This window comes from Pteropus alecto, unplaced genomic scaffold (genome assembly GCF_000325575.1).
Source record: "Pteropus alecto unplaced genomic scaffold, ASM32557v1 scaffold22, whole genome shotgun sequence".
NCBI lineage: Eukaryota > Metazoa > Chordata > Mammalia > Chiroptera > Pteropodidae > Pteropus > Pteropus alecto.
The window spans coordinates 21098971-21115688 of record NW_006434839.1 but is presented as its reverse complement, the minus strand read 5'-3'; the positions used below and the strand labels follow the sequence as shown (position 1 = coordinate 21115688).

The following is a 16718-nucleotide window of genomic DNA, read 5'->3' as shown; positions in this document are numbered from 1 at the left end:
AGACATAGCCACTTGTGAAAAGAAACTGATTTCTAGTTGTACTGTCTTCACTAATCACTAAATAGCTGTCTGTGTAAAACCAAACTAGGGACATATTTACAATTGGTAGTTCCAGTATTATCACTTAGGTTTTATCTATAAAGAGTAATTATTTTTAATACATCTTCTACATAGAATTTGTTTAACTGTGTTTTCATGATACTAATAATAGTTTATATTGAATTTGAAACATGTGATCTGAATCTAAGAACTTAAATCTGCATTAGGTATATTATAAAAGAGAATAAAGAAACTAATTTATAACAAATAAGCTTCACTGGGAATTGGCTATGACGCTATTTCAGGAAATGTTATTAGAGGTTTTTTTATTTATGAACATTTATTAGGCCATTGTGGTTTAAAAATTGCAGTAGTGGAACTTGTATATCTATTTTTCTTTTAAGAAACTATGTCATCCTTTGGGTCAGATTATTTTTTCCAGATATCTATTTGGTTAGCTATAATGTTTGAAAGTGTGACTAAACTAGCTATCAAAGTACTGGCGAAAAGTATCAAATATGAGAATAGTATTCTCTTCTTATTAGTCTTTCCCTGAAGGACCTCTTCTAAATAACTGACCATGGCTAGAAAAATGATATCACCAAATCAGAATGTTTTTTTTTTTTATTCAGTCATAGTATTATATTCAGTGTAGCAGGAAATAGTTTCATATGACAGTACACATGTAAATGTCATTGCATATGTCATTTATGGTGTATAGGATTGTTACGCAAGATTCTCAGTGATTATACTGGAGAAAACTGTCTGTGATACACCAAATAAAATGTACTTAGTAAAAATTGCTAGCAATTTTTTTCTAGCCATATAATGACATGATAAGAGCACAAAACAAAACTACCAAAACAAACCATTTATCAAGCTGTAATATCTACAGGACAAGTGATCTAAATTATGGAAACAAGAGGACTTCATCATTGCACTGAAAAAGAACTCGAAATATAACCTAAAGGCAAGTGAAATACTGATTCCAAGCTTTGAAATAACAGCAACAAATTTACCTACGGACAGAAGATGCATGGAAGCAATAAACGAATTATACAAGTCTTACACATGCAATCTGATTATTCTGACCAAGGTGTTAATTGGATCCTAACTGCCAGATCAGATATCTGTGGTCTTGTAGTGGGAAACCTTTCAAAGTGGCGAACTATAATTCACTGAGCTGCTTGAAGCACTTGTAATTTACTGCATGTCATGCTATGAAGAGCCTGACCTAATGGACTTTACATTACCTATAATGTTAGAAACCTTTCTACGAGACTAGTTGGTAAAAAGTAATCGTGGAGTCTATTGCAACAGGATGAGCAAAACTATCTTAAATACAGTTTTATAATCTTATGGAAAGTCAGTTATTAAACAAAATAGGTGCAACTATGGAAAAAAATAGTACTCTATCCAACATAATTTACAACAGTATGATATCTCATAATGTGAAATTAAATACAGGTATAAGATATAAGTAGGACTCAGGGTAGTTTTATAATCTAATCTAAATGCTATAGAATACATCAGGTTTAAGCTATTCATGGATGAGATTCCTTTGCTTTCATAAAAAATGGTATTTAATAATAATAGGATTTGATATCCACCTTGTACTTTCATATGTCTTAAATAAAAGTTAGAGGGAAATGTTTTAGGTATGAATGAAATGGGGCTATGTTTTATTAACCAAGTAGCTAGATTGTTTTGAGGATGAATTCCAGGCATAACTACCACCTGCTATTTGAAATTATGAGTTTAAAACATGAGATTTTGCTTTAACTTTTTAATCTATTCTTTGGATAGATCTTTTTGGGGTTTTGCTTTGATAATTCTCATTAAATGTTTATTAACTGCATTCTAAACAGTTGTCTCTTTTGTATAATGTGCTGAAAGTTTGGGTGTCAATTTTGTACATAAAGCCCTCAACACTATTTCTTTAGCTAATACGTTACAACTATTGTAGGAGACACACTGATAAAATAATTTGCTTTGGTTATACATTTTAGAGATGCTAGTATATTTTTAATTAATCTTAAAAATCTATTAGCAATATATTTTGGATACCTAAAAAGAATCTTTATGGGCGGGAAACTTAAGAGTATTTTCTAATTCTGTAGATAGACATATAATTTGTGTGTAATATGAAACAAAAATTGTTGTTTGAGATATTGTGGTTCTTTCACCAAGATACATATGTTCTGTTTATTCTAAAAGTGAATGTTAAGCAACCCATAACCTAGTGACATGAAGTAATCTTTGATCTATACAAAATAAGGTATTTACAAAAAATAATTGTTTAGTCATTGATACAATACTCTCAGTAAACCTACCTCAGTTTTTCCTTTTCTGAGGGCCTTCTTCCATTGAAATTGGCCTCTGTCAGTTAGACAGCCTCATCAGCAACTCCAAGTGCAGCGAGAGCATCTTAATGATCTGAAAATTTTCTGTAAAGTTGGTGATGTTTTCTCATTAGGATCCAATTTAGAGGACTTTGTTCCATTCTTGAACTTTGGAGCCAAAGAAAAGCAAGTAAGTTTGTAGCCTTCTCTGTGGTCAACTAGAAAGTCAAATCAGTGTACCCAGCTGCAAGAGATTTCTGAAGAGTATGTTTTTGTTAAGAAGCACTTAAAAATAATCAGTAACTACTCTTTATAGAATCATATGTCTTCTTTGTGTGACTCAGAAAGAATGTACATTTTATTAAAAAATATTGAATTAAGTTTTTCAAAATATAATTATTTAATAGGCTAAATATTATATTGCTTTGCAATGTCATAACTGACTGAAAAGAGTAACAACCAATGGATATGGTAAATGTTGGGGATAGACTGTTTCATACATTTGTACTTCAATAGAGACGGTGTTGGTAATTTTACTATTTCAATAGTCGAGTTCAGTGTAAAGCACAAAAAGCTGAGAAACTGTAATAACTGAATTCTACTGTTCATTTTATGTGCAGATGTTTATGGTGAGACTATTTCATAAATGCTTATTACCGTTAGCCCTTCTAAGTGTAATTTTCAGAAGAAAAAAATTCTGCAATTCAACCACCATTCCTCTCTATTCACCACACTTGTCAATCAGTCAGTTGCTGTATCTACAGGAATGGAGGTGTTATATTCTGGCAATTATCATGTCATATACTTGAAAATGTAAATGAATGTGTGTGTAAAATTAAATTTATGGGTTGTCAGTGAAGAATAAGAACCAGGAGAGCAATTACTTCTCTGCTTTCATCTTTTGAGCTCTGATACATCAAGCAGAAAACCATGCAGCTAAATGTTGGAATTAGCATTGTGCAGGTCCTGGAATGAATGGGCTAGTGTCTTTTGCTGCCTTTTCTGGCTCTTTGTTTTGGAGAGCAGTGAAATTAAGATGATTATCATCCATCAATCTATGAGAGCGCCTATGAAAGCATGAAAGGATCTTCCTTCTCATATTTATTTTTGCTTTCTTAGAGAGACGTCTTTTATCAGGACAGCTTGCTTTTTGTTGAAATTAATATTATTTGGGCTAATTTTGTGAGCTCCATCAAAATCACAATTGTTTTGTTTTTGTATCTGGTGTGTTAAAATTCATTTTAAAATTTAAAAGGAAATATTTACGGATGTAGACAAATAAACAAGATTGTTAACCCAGTCCCAGGAAACTACTCTCCCAGTAATTTTGAGCAAGATTTTAATTCTAGGGAATAGATTTAGCCCTCTAGATATATCAACATTTTAAGTTACTGAACATAAATAAATGACATCATTTTCATGAATAAGTATACCTCTTTTCACAGTACAACTACTTAAATTGGTTAAGCACCCAAGTATTTTAATTCTATGTAATTATTGATTATATTCTAGTTTTTACAACTTAAAATAAAACCAGCCACTCCAATTGCAGTGTTACTGATTCTGTTTGTATTCTGCCCTTATCATCTGTTAAGCATTAATGTTCTGTAGGTTAAGTTTAAAAAGAATAAGGAATAAGTGTAAGATATTCAGTAACTTCTTTCCAATGATTTTAGGAGCCTAATGAACAATGGTGCAGATTTGTTTGAATATGAATGTGCAGTGGAATGGAGTTTGACCTTCAGCTGTGATTTCAGTTCGTCAGGATTAGTCAAGCTAGGCGATCAAGACTGCTAATGCATAATGATTTATAAAATGAAAAATGTGTAGTGACCATGCAAATGTTTCAGCTAATCAAAGAGAGGAACTTTAGCTTTGAGAAGAAAGAAAAACAAGGGCATGTCAAGGCCTAAACCAAAGATGTATGTAAAATAATCTGAGCAGCTTGATTAGCCAGAGTGAGATTAAAAGTTGCATTTTTGGTCTTTAAACATATGGTGTAGCATATTATATATCACCTCTTCATAATCTCTACAATGACATGCTTATATGAGCAGACTCATTTTCACCCAAAGTACAAAGAAAAGACTATAGTCTCTTCTGAAATATTTGTGTGTAACTAAGAGAAAGATAAAGTTGGACAAACTCCACTTTCCAAAACAGAAAACACTCTGCTTTATCAAAGTAATTAAAATAGTGTCTTAAACTATAGTAGAAACTAACTAGTGATGAATCATAATTAAAAGGAACCTCAGTGTCTTATGACTGCACTGTGATGCTCTTTCTCTTGTTTCTGTCACACAATCTTTTCCCTGTTGCTAAAAAAAAAAAAAAATTATATTAAATAGCAATATGCACTGTCCATCCCAGATCTCTTTAAATACTCCTCAATTCAATTCAGTTCAATTACAAATATCACTCAGTTCATTGTCAGTTCTTTTTAATACCATAAAACCAGGAGCCTTTTGAAGGCTATTATTATGATAGACATTATACATGTAACCAGGGCTTGCAATTGGACCAAGACTGGCAATGCAGTACAGTAGTTTCTTATGCTAAAATAAATTGTAGATATAGATAGTGTAGAGAGAAAAGAAGTGAACAGAAAAAAATTTATCAAAGAATGTACAATCAAATATTTCCTATCAATAGTCTGTTAAAGTGGGAGCAGATACTATAACACGAAAATAAGCTTTGCATCTATTATAATGTAGTTAATCCTAACAGAGTTACATGCTTTTTTTTTTTTTCTTTTAAGTACTATGGCTTGCAAGTCTGGACTTCCCTTGTCTTTAAATTTTAAGGAAAGATAAAGGGATCCATGAGCCAGTAGTTGGCAAACCCTGTTAACAAGAATATAATGTCTCTCACTGTAAATTCTATCTACAGGTTGTGACTGTTATTTCCAGTTCACATTTATTGAAGAAAGAACTGGACTGACACTACGCTAAGAATCTTTCCAATCACCCACACATAATTGGGATGTTTAATTAAGTGAGATGCTTAATATGCAAACTCAACACATTCAGAAATGCTCCATCTGAATTAGATTATAAAAAGATGGTGTGCTCATTATATCAAATAAAATTTTTGGTCCATTTTCACAACTCTTAAAATAACTCTAGATTCATTTGAGGGGAGGCATGATCTTTGCATTTTCTGAATAACTCGTTGACCCTTACAATGAAGTACACTTAGAAGTTTAATATAAACATATTTATAATTTTGTTCTTAAAATCTAAAGTCATCATCTACCTATTCTAAGATAATGGCTAAATACTCTTTTCGACTTTTACTATTTTGACTCATTTCAAGTTTCAGAATTTTTTCTCTCTCATTTCAGAATATATAACTCTATCTTTAAGTTCAAGTACCCAGTACGTGGTGCACAGAGCAACACACCAGGTTTGTGCTTAATTCATCTAATGAGAAAATAAATAGGTTAATTGAAACCCTTATTTAATGCATCACGATAGGAAATTTGAGATGTCAGTATAGTAAATACCCAGACAGAAAAAAAGAGAAATCTACTAACCAAAATTAGCTGTGTTTCCTTCTTTCATATTTGAAAATTTTAATTGATAGACTACAGTTTTCATGAGGACACCCATTTAAAGCCAGCTATTTCTTCTGGTTATATTTGATAGCTGCATAACATATCATGTTTTCTTAGACCCAACCAGACTTTTATTTGACTTTTTACTGGAAAATATCTGTAGTAAATTCTCCTTTCCCTCCTCTATCACACATCTAAATTATGGCCCCTCATCAGAACTTTTGCATGAATAAAATTGCGTATCTAGTGGAAAATAAATCCTTAACACTTAACTTGTTAAGGTATATATATTTTAGGTTATCCATAGAACTTTAAGTCTGATGATGGTTTTATATGTTTAAATATTGATAAAATAGCTTAATCTGCAAAAAAATGTTATGTACTTAGTTACTCTCTATTCATCTTTTTCAATGAATTCCTAGAGTAGCTTATAATAGGAAAGAAATGCAGTGACACAGTAATAAAAGAGATAAAGGAGGAATAAAGGAAATTTGTCACAAAATGAATCACTTAAAATGGAGAAGTTCTGCATTTTAGAAATTATTAATTTCTAAACAAGGCAAGCTGAGTAGTCTATATCCATCATATAACTGTCACTATAAGAAAACCTAATTTTCTGTTTATTCAAATAATTTAAATTTTTAGTTGCCTCAAATGTTTCATTTTGGATGAGCTTATGTATGTGGATTTAGGGATGATAGTGTTGGCTTATTTGTAATGTCAGAAATCCCTCAGAAGTGCGCCTGGGCTTTTCTACACAAATAATTAATTTTAATTTGTGTTTTTGTACATATCTTACTGAAGTAGAATGTTCAATTAGTTGTGTGTTAGTTGGCTTATCTTTCTTTATATCTTCATGTCTGTGTCAGCTTTAGATGGCAGTTGCCTAGAGGTAGGCCAGAATCTGCTTAAAATTTACAGAACATCACATATATGTGATTCATGTGATTTCAGGATGACAAGTATGCGGTTATTTTTATGTATTAAAGTTTTAACTGTAAGGGAAATACAAACCATTTTAAGATTAAAAAATTATTCATCCAACCATAGTGAAAGGGAAAATGAACTCTATAGAAAACGAAGGTGGAAAACTTGCCTAAATATGCTTATAGACCAAATCAGTTGCAATAGCAACAAGCTATAGTGTAATGTAATTTGTTTAAGCTGAAATCTGACTGTAAACTTGAAGTGTATTATCACATGCCTTCATTCATAAAACTTTTCTTATAAAGTGCATTCGTTATCAGTTACACATAAAGTACTCTCACTTGTAGATATAGAGATAATTAAGTGACAACATTCTATGTGCTAAAAAGTGATAAAGCACTGTTAGGTGAGAGAAGTGTGGCAAGTATCTCATCACATAATAGACTTTATAAAAGGTATACAACTACATGTATATATCTGTATGTATGTACATAGCTATCTACATATATGTAATATCTATCTGTCTACCTACCTATTCATCTAGATTGGCATTTCTTTTAAAATTTAACATGTCTGTCTTCTCTGTTATTTGGAGACAATATGAGGTAAAATGATTATTGGAAGAAAAGACATTTTTGTAGATAGTTAATTTTTTTCAAACTATTTGTTTTAATCATTCTATTTGTTTATCAAAAAATGAATAATTAAGTAAACTGACTATTAAGTGTTTAAACAACTAAAGTAAACAGTTGGGCAACCTGTTGGGTGAATTAATATCACAACAAGTATTTTAGAATGCCTTCCATTATGATAAATTCAAATATAGTAACCTATAGGTATGTCAGTGTGTTCTTTAAAAGGCCAGAAATATTTTTGGAAATCATTTTTGATTTTGTTATAGTGTGACTATTTATCTTCCTTTTACAAAATTAGATCTAATTAATTCATATTTTAGGATATCAACATGGAATAGAAAAGACCTAGACCTTTCCTAGTATTAACTATGAAGTTTTTTTCTTGAGAGAGGAATTATTCCACTCTGAATACTTTTTTTTTCTAACTTCTTTTTTATTATTAATTTCTCTTTTATTACACAAAGTGCCAGACTTGAAACATTTGAATTGTGTTAAAAATGACTATTAAAATAAATTGTGAGCCATGTCTGTTAATCTTTTTCTGTTTTCAAAGACATGTTTTTCCAAGAATTTGTTCTAAAGCAATGTTTATACAAATACTTGTTTTTATTTACAGTAAAAGTGAATTGTTTTTTCTAAGAAAGAAAATGATTGCTTTTTCAAAGGTTGCAAACTTGGCTAGTTGACAAGTTTGATTAATGCTCGTTAGTACTACAAGCCATGCCTTCAAACAGTGAGACTGCCGTGGAATTTAGCATATACGTCAGGTTTTTGTGCAAGGTTTTTGTTTACCTCTCTTGCCATCTCTTTCTTATCTCTCCACATCTTTATCGCTTTCTCTAAGGCTTTCTCCCTAGCTTTCCTTTACTCTTTATTTTCCTTGCTTCCCCTTTCTCTTCAATTTCTTTCTCTTACTCCTTATTTCCTTTTCTTTTCTGACTTTAATTCTCAGACCTTGAAGAGGAAGGAAACGGTAGAGAGGAAATTTTAAGCAAAATAATATTTTTTTTAGTTTAATGAATACCTTTTGAGTAATTTTTAGGTTCCTGGACTTCCTGGTGTAAGTTCATGTAGCTTGAAATAAGGAAATGTTTAAAGAAGAAGCTAGAATACTAGACTATGATTACTTCTTTGAGAGGACTTATCTATGTACCTATTTTCTGAATATATATATATATCTCCTATATGAGTTACTGCGTGTAGTAATATATATTATTATATGTATTTTTCTAGTAGTATATTACATATAAAATTTTGAAGATAGTGATTATGTTTTATGATTGAGTACATTCTATGTATATTCTCTTACTAGTTTTGATAACATATTTATAGGCATATTATTTCCAATTGTTTCATCTTTATTATTATTTCAATCATACCTTTAAACCATTTCAAAAGGCTTTTCCTTTATAACACTGTGACACTGATGAAAATATCACTTATAAAGTACTGAGAACACTGATTTGTAATTGTTTATTTTTAACTTTGCTAGTCAAAGCTTAAACATCTTAGCATAATACATTAAAGATGTGGAACATAAAGATAGAATCTGATGAAATCTGATGCATCTGGAAAACTAGTGTCTAAATACTGTGGAACTTTAATATTATTAGTAAATAGTTAAATAACAACAAATATTACATAAAGTTATTGGTCATCATCGCTAAGGAATTTATTAGAGATGGCAAACAGCAGTGAAGTATGTTACCAGACATTGATTATAACCACACTTTCTCTCTCTTTCAAGGTGCCTGTGTCGGTGGCCATGATGACTCCACAGGTGATCACCCCTCAGCAAATGCAGCAGATTCTTCAACAGCAAGTCCTGTCTCCTCAGCAGCTCCAAGCCCTTCTCCAGCAACAGCAGGCAGTCATGCTGCAGCAGGTAATGTGGGTTACCTGCTTTGGTGTTCTAGCATGGCGCAGAAGTTATGCACTTACGTTGACAGCCTCATGGGCATATTTAACAATTTCTTTTCCATTTGAAGAGACAACCTAGCAACATGCTAGAATACAAAGGTAGTGCTTTAATTGCAAAGCTGCATAAGAAAATTTAGATCTTTTGGTCTTTTTAAATTCATTAAAGTCTAAAATGAAAGCAGAGAAAGGTGTAATTTCAACATGGAATAAATCAAATTTAAATATCTAAATTCTTTGTACATTTGCTCTGTAGACTTGCCAATAAAAGTGCAAAGAAACATAAATAATTGTTACTTTTCAAACTTCTAACACTTTAGTACTCTTTTTAGTTCACACAATACTGGCCATTTTGTCACAATAGGAGAAGTAACATACGAGTTTTTTGGTTTGGGGTTTGTTTTTTTTTTAAATATGTCTGCGTTTCAGAAGAGTAGTACCTACTTTTTAGGAAAAAAATTAAACAGCTAGGCCACTGGTTAGTGAAATTTAGTTAGTTGTTTGTTTTTTTTTTAAATGACAAAAATAATATGTACATCATTTGAGCTTCAAGTATATATAAAGTGAACTTTATGTTATAGCCTTACTTATTATAGTGAAAATATTATGCTTTACCTGAATTCTTATATATTTAATTACTTTGCTGTCCTCCATGATGATGACCATAGGCCAGTTGCTCATATTTCTACCTGACATTATTCTATATATCTGTTGAATTAAAATTTTTTTCCATTAAGAACTGAACAACCTGATTCTATGTAGCTATGTATTTGGGTCTTACAAATGGTAGAGTATAATCTATTTTTATGCTATTGGGACTCAGATGTAATAATTTAGGGTATTCATTTGGCTCTGGCCCTTTAGAATACAGATTTTCTATACCTTTTGTTTAGGGATTTTTGGATTCTGGATTGGAAAATTTCAGCTGCCTTGGAAAAAAATGTATGTAGATCTGTCTCCTTGAATCCAATGCATATTTTTGTTGTTCTCATGAGACGAATCTTGATACTCTACCTACCGTATGCCAGTCTAGAAGGGTTTAGGAGATTTGTAATACATGAAACTTTTGCCTTTATTTATTAAAGTCAAAATGGTTTATTCAGCAACAACTACAAGAGTTTTACAAGAAACAGCAAGAGCAGTTACATCTTCAGCTTTTGCAGCAGCAGCAACAGCAGCAGCAGCAGCAACAGCAGCAGCAGCAACAGCAGCAGCAGCAACAGCAGCAGCAGCAGCAACAGCAGCAGCAGCAACAGCAACATCCTGGAAAGCAAGCAAAAGAGGTAGGATTTGGTCAGCTCATCAGTACAGAAAAATGTGAGGTTGGGAAAAGAGTTGAGTTGAGGGTGGTCTCAGATCTTCCTATCACAAGGCTCTTGCTGTCAAAGACGCATTATCGTATATTTTACTGAGCTTAATAACAGTGACAGGAGAACTCTCATGTTCTCCTCTTTTGTAACATGGGACTTGAGAGTTCCAATCTAATGCTGTCTAATGTTCACTAATGAATCGCAGTGTACAAAGAGCAAGCTGTGTGGTGGACAAAGTACTGATTATCTTGTATTCACCGAGACTCTAAGTTGGTGAGGGAACTTTATATTTCTTAGTGCTGCAGCTCAGAGAACATGAATGCAAATTTGGTCTGTTGTTGGGGGTGGGAAGACTAGGAGAGAAACTGGTTGAGCACAGATTTCAAAGTCACAGGCCTCTGATTAATGAACTGCTACTGTAGGTTTGGAGTGGCGAGTAGAAAGTTACAGTTTGATATGCTCATAAATCAAACTGACAAGCTGGCTTCTCAGGCCTAGCTTGCACTTGTCAGCAAACTGCATCAAATATAAACATAATACAAACAAAACATGTTGAAGTAGTTAAATTGATCAGCAGGTATCAGAGCCGTTGTCTTCAAGCTGCCCATTATGCAAACGTCCAGGAAACAGTTTTGACCTCCTGAGGCTTTGATTCTGTTTGGATTTGTGAATAGAATTTCAGACAGCCATCAACTACAGAATAGAAATTGCTCCCTTATTTCTCCGGAGGCTTTGGGCAATCCACATGACTTGCTCCATTATGCAGTCTGTTTTCCAGTGAGCGCATCAGAAGTTTCTTTTCCCAAACTAAAAAGGAAAGGTCTTCCACAGCAGCTTGTCTTTCTCTGAAGTGTGACTGCCTCTCATACCCTCCCGAGTCCAAAGAACTCAGGTTTTTAATATAATGCCTCACAAAATTGGAAGTTATACTTTTTCTTATAATAAGGGCACTTTCTTTTTCTGCCTTGAACCTGATCCTGCCATTAATATATTTCAACAAGAGAGGAGAAGAAGGAAGAGAGAGAGAGATAACAGGCCTCTCCTGTGAGGGCTACATCCCAGTTTCCTAATAGAACACTAGAGACCACATTCGTAGACCTCCGCAGATCAAAATTATTAAGTTGGAAAAAAAGATTGTTGTCGAAGTTGACCATTTCTATAAAATGTTATTTTTTAGTCTAAATAAATTCATTATCCTCTGCAATAAGTCAATTTTTTAGAAATTCTGAACCTTTGTTACAAACTTTCTCTTGACTTTGTACCATACTCTTAATGCAATAATTTCTGGTTCTCTGCTGCTGTATAATATTTAAAAGAAAGGCAGCTGAAAATCTAGAACTTGTTCGCATTCTGCCCTTGACCTTTGACCATGGAACAATCATTCAAAAGCTCGCTGGGGCAATGAAAGGAATGTACATTTCTCTGTATGAGAGCTGTTCGTGTAGATCATGTTCTCTGCTGTTGACTGGGCTGGGTTTTCTGACAGCAGCAGCAGCAGCAGCAGCAGCAGCAACAGCAGCAACAGCAGCAACAGCAGCAGCAGCAACAGCAGCAGCAGCAGCAGCAGCAGCAGCAGCAGCAATTGGCAGCCCAGCAGCTTGTCTTCCAGCAGCAGCTTCTCCAGATGCAACAACTCCAGCAACAGCAACATCTGCTCAGCCTTCAGCGTCAGGGACTCATCTCCATTCCACCTGGCCAGGCGGCACTTCCTGTCCAATCACTGCCTCAAGGTATATACAAAATGTGGTACATACTGCATTTCTAATCTTGCACTTTCTACCATGGCCGGTCCACCGCATACCTTGAGAAATTTTGTTCTTATGACCTTCAAGTTTATTATTAAAACTTTATTAACATAGTTGCATGACACATTATTTTTAAGACTCAGAAATTTTACTACACCCTGTTTTCAAATGCTTTGGTAGATATTAAATGTGTATTTATTAGTCATATGGCAGAAAATAATTTATAAGGGCAACACAAGCACTATTGAACATATACTGAAGATCTGCAGAAAATTAGATTAGTGAGAAAACTAACAATACCTCATTTAACATAAATGAACTGACATAAGTTTTGGTTGACAACTGATTAAAAAAAGATAGAAGTTTCTAATCCTTACGTTGCAACCCCTGTATATAAAAGAGAGGCTTTATGTATTTCTGCAGTGCATATTCCTAGTTATACTGTATGGCAGAGGTCCCCAACCCCCAGGGCCATGGACCGGTACAGGTCTATGGCCTGTTACTAACGGCCATACAGCAGGAGGTGAGCGGTGGTCAAGCAAGCAAAGTTTCATCAGTATTTGCAGCTGCTCCCTAGCACTGGCATTACCACCTCAGGTCCACCTCTGATCTACAGGCATTAGGTTCTCATAGGAGCACCAGTCCAAAAATATTGGGGACCACTGCTGTAAGGGATCCCATCATACATTATGGGACCAGACTGATCCTATTTTCTCTAAAATAATGTTGCTTATGCATGAATTGTGAATAGCTTTGAAAAACTAAACTGTGCTCTTATTGTTTTTTTTCTGATAAGAAAATTTTGTATGTACTTTGATAGTACAATAATACCATATAGTAATACAATTTATGTATTTATCATTTGACTCTTTTGGGAAATGGAAAGAGTTCGGAGTAGAAAAAATTGTGTGCTAAAATTCTCGACATAGGTAGAAGTCATATTTCATTAAACTTCATAAAAGCATATTCTAATTTGCATTTAGATTTTGTTAGAACAAACTTTAATCCAAATGAATTTTGAGTTAATTATATTTGTTACATAGGGGCTCATATTGTAGTAGTATTTGCTGTGCATTTTTCTGACTATAGGATGCACTGAAGAAAAGAAAAACAAATATACAAAAATTAAATGAACTACAGTCTTTAAAATGCACATAATCATTGTTTCTGCCACATGAAATTAATAACATTATGATCAATCTTTTTCTTTTTATCAAATATTGTCTTCTTGGCTTATTTTTCCCAGAATTCCCTCTTTGACTTGACTTCAGATCCTCTAATTCATCTGATTGAATCATTCTTAGGAAATCAAGAAAGATAAAATTAAAATAGTGAAAAAAAAACAAAGCAATAGCTACTTTTCTATGTCATTTCAAAAAGAATTAAAATAAACCATGGTGTAACCATAGCAATAAATGTTCTTTTCACATATTATTATTCTTTAGAAAAATAAAAACAATTTGAGGACAAATAAATAAATAAGATTTAAAAAGAAAGGAATTTTTAAGTTAATTCAATGTAAACATGGATTTCTTTGGTAGAAACTACACCAAAACAGAAGCAAAAAATTCATCTCACTGATTTTTTTTCAGTAAAATTTAAATAAAATCTGTATTTGAGATCAAATTATGAGAATCTCCTCCATAGAAAAATATGATCCACCATGACTATTTTGAGTAAAACCATTCAAAGAAACATTTTAGGGAAGTTTAAAATAGATGTTCATAGAAATAAAATGTAACTTATTTGAAATATATATGCTAGCCTGCATTCTTTCAAAACAAGCATACACATATATCTGGGGGCTAGGTACAAAAGATGAAGGGATTAAGAAATACATAAATGTCTAATTACCATGCTGTACAACTGAAACTAATATTAAGTAGTTTTGAATATCAAATGTAAATGAAAAAAAATAAAAATTAGACTGCAAAATAAATAAGCAAACAAATAAATATCTTGCTGAACTAGGAAATTTATTATGCTTATACTATGATATAACCATTCTAATAGTTTTTAAATGAAAATTTTCTCTTCTTTTCTGAGCTTTCTTTTGATATAATTATCTTTTTCTATTTTATTTGTACACTCTATAAGGTATATGAGAGAGAAAATGCGCAGGATGGAGAACATTGAGGAAAAGGAAGTAAATCTGAAAACATATCTGAGTTTGAGCAGAAAATTTATATTTTAAACAACAAAGATCAAAGTCATTATCATGTTTTTCCACTGTTTAGATGAGAAGTATAAAAAGTGCCATCATGGAGACCAATCAGCCAAACACAGGCAGAATGTGTCAGCTATAGTAAAGAAACTGATTTTTTTGGTGCTGTGCTGTGAAATTAGAGTGTGAGGATGTAAAGAAGTATGTGTTAGAATAGAAACAGTTCTGCCTTAGTTAGTGGTTATTTCAGATGAACGATATATATTTTAAATATATTTATTATATATTTTAAATATATTGATTATATAGTTTCCCAGTCCACTTTACACCAGGTTTTGGTTGGTTGGTTAATTAGCCATGAATAAGAGCCATATGACAACTGAGTAGGATTAATATGCAATAATAATGTTCTCATTGAGTTCTTAAAAATATACCATATTTGCAGTATTTATCCCCATGACTTAACACAGCTTCCTCAGGCTGTTTTCAACGTTATAACTTTTTTCAACTATATAAAAATATGTATATGATAATCAGATAAATTTGATAAGAGTAGGAGTTATACATTTTTCTCTATATTGCAAAATGATGTAATGTATTTTATCATTTTAAAGTATATTATTTTAAATATGAAGTATTTAAAGGCATCATGAATATTACTATAATACTGAATTGTAATGAAAAATAGGCAATTAAATTACCTTAAGTATATGTATAGAGTGAGTATAGGTATATAGAAATTAAATAAAAAAGGATGGATTTGTAAGTCAATCTCAAATAATATACTGAATATAAAGCAATTTGCTACATAGATATTATAGTTCATATATCAACTAGTAATACACAGAGACACATTTTCATGACCAGATATCATTGTCTACAAGTTAGAAAACAGAAAATTATTGTACATATATTTTAAACTTTGATATGTTTTTGACATGATAGAAGTCAGTGTATCCTAATATACCATATATTCACAGGTTTACTGTGATATAGGGACTAAAATATATGTGGTAAAAATCTACATTTCATTCCAACTTTTTGCATATTTTTGAACTTAGGAAAGTTATTTAAAACATAACATTTTTGTTACCAATCTGAAAGACCAAAGGGAACGCTAGATATCAAGCCAGAACTATTTTTAAGTAACACTTTGTAGAACTAGAAGAGCTTGATATCAGAGAACTGTTGAATAATAAAGAAAATGAAGTCTTTTGAAATAAAACATAATGATATCCTTTATGCTGTTAGGAATGTTTGTCCTCGGCATCATTATTTAGCCAAATCAGTTATTTGGCTTTGACTTCATTCTCTGCTTCTGGAAATCTAAATAGCTAAATACCTACATTGATACCATTTCTGGCATACCTGATTTTTTGCTTTATCTGTAATTATGTAAGGTTGCATAGATCACCACTGTATATTCAGGGTAACAGCAGGAGCAATATAAACAATGCATTTTATGCAGAATTATTGTTACCATCTTAGCATTCCCTTTCAAATATCATAAGTCTTCAATTTGTAACTTGGAGAGAAAATTTTCTTTGGGGTTCTATATAATGAATCTCCCATCAGCAAGCAGAAATATAAATATACACTTATTACTGAAGTAATAAAACTTTGCAAAGTTATCTGTGAATGTTGTTAATTTTATGTATAAAAACTAACATAAAAAATAAATACATAGGGAAATATTCAAAGTGTGATCTTTTGAGAAAATGTAAAAAATATAGAAAGATGGAGAATATTATATCATAATTCCAATTGTTGAAGAATTGTTTAGTGTGCTAGCATGCATATATTAAAATGGATTTAATTCCATTTATGCCATAAGACTTGAAAAAGTTTTATTTATCAATTCTTTATATCTTGAGGGGTGACTAAGAAGCAGAATGTCAATTTTGCCACATTAAAATTTCACGATGAGGAAAACTGAGAAATTATTGTTTTATAGTAGAATATCAATCTTAAAAAATACTGCCTGTAAAAATTTTAGCATTAAAATCATAGTAAGAATTTTTATATCAAATGTATTCTCATATCTCAGAAGTTTCTTCTTTGGTTACAACGTTTGCCTTTGGTC

The 16718-nt window shown here is 32.0% G+C and overlaps 1 protein-coding gene across 17 annotated transcripts in view; it reads left to right on the top strand.

Annotated features, from left to right (window-relative positions):
- FOXP2 (forkhead box P2) overlaps positions 1–16718 on the top strand; it is a 244700-nt gene that overhangs the window by 170503 nt on the left and 57479 nt on the right. For 3 of the 17 annotated variants that reach the window (XM_006910607.1, XM_006910611.1, XM_006910599.1), the window contains 3 exons: positions 9247–9384; positions 10520–10699; positions 12279–12456. In XM_006910607.1, the coding sequence (XP_006910669.1) occupies positions 9247–9384; positions 10520–10699; positions 12279–12456 (496 nt within the window). Of the gene's footprint in view, positions 1–9246; positions 9385–10519; positions 10700–12221; positions 12470–16718 lie in introns of all 17 variants that reach the window. The other 14 variants (XM_006910609.1, XM_006910610.1, XM_006910608.1 and 11 more) reach the window with 10 other exon arrangements.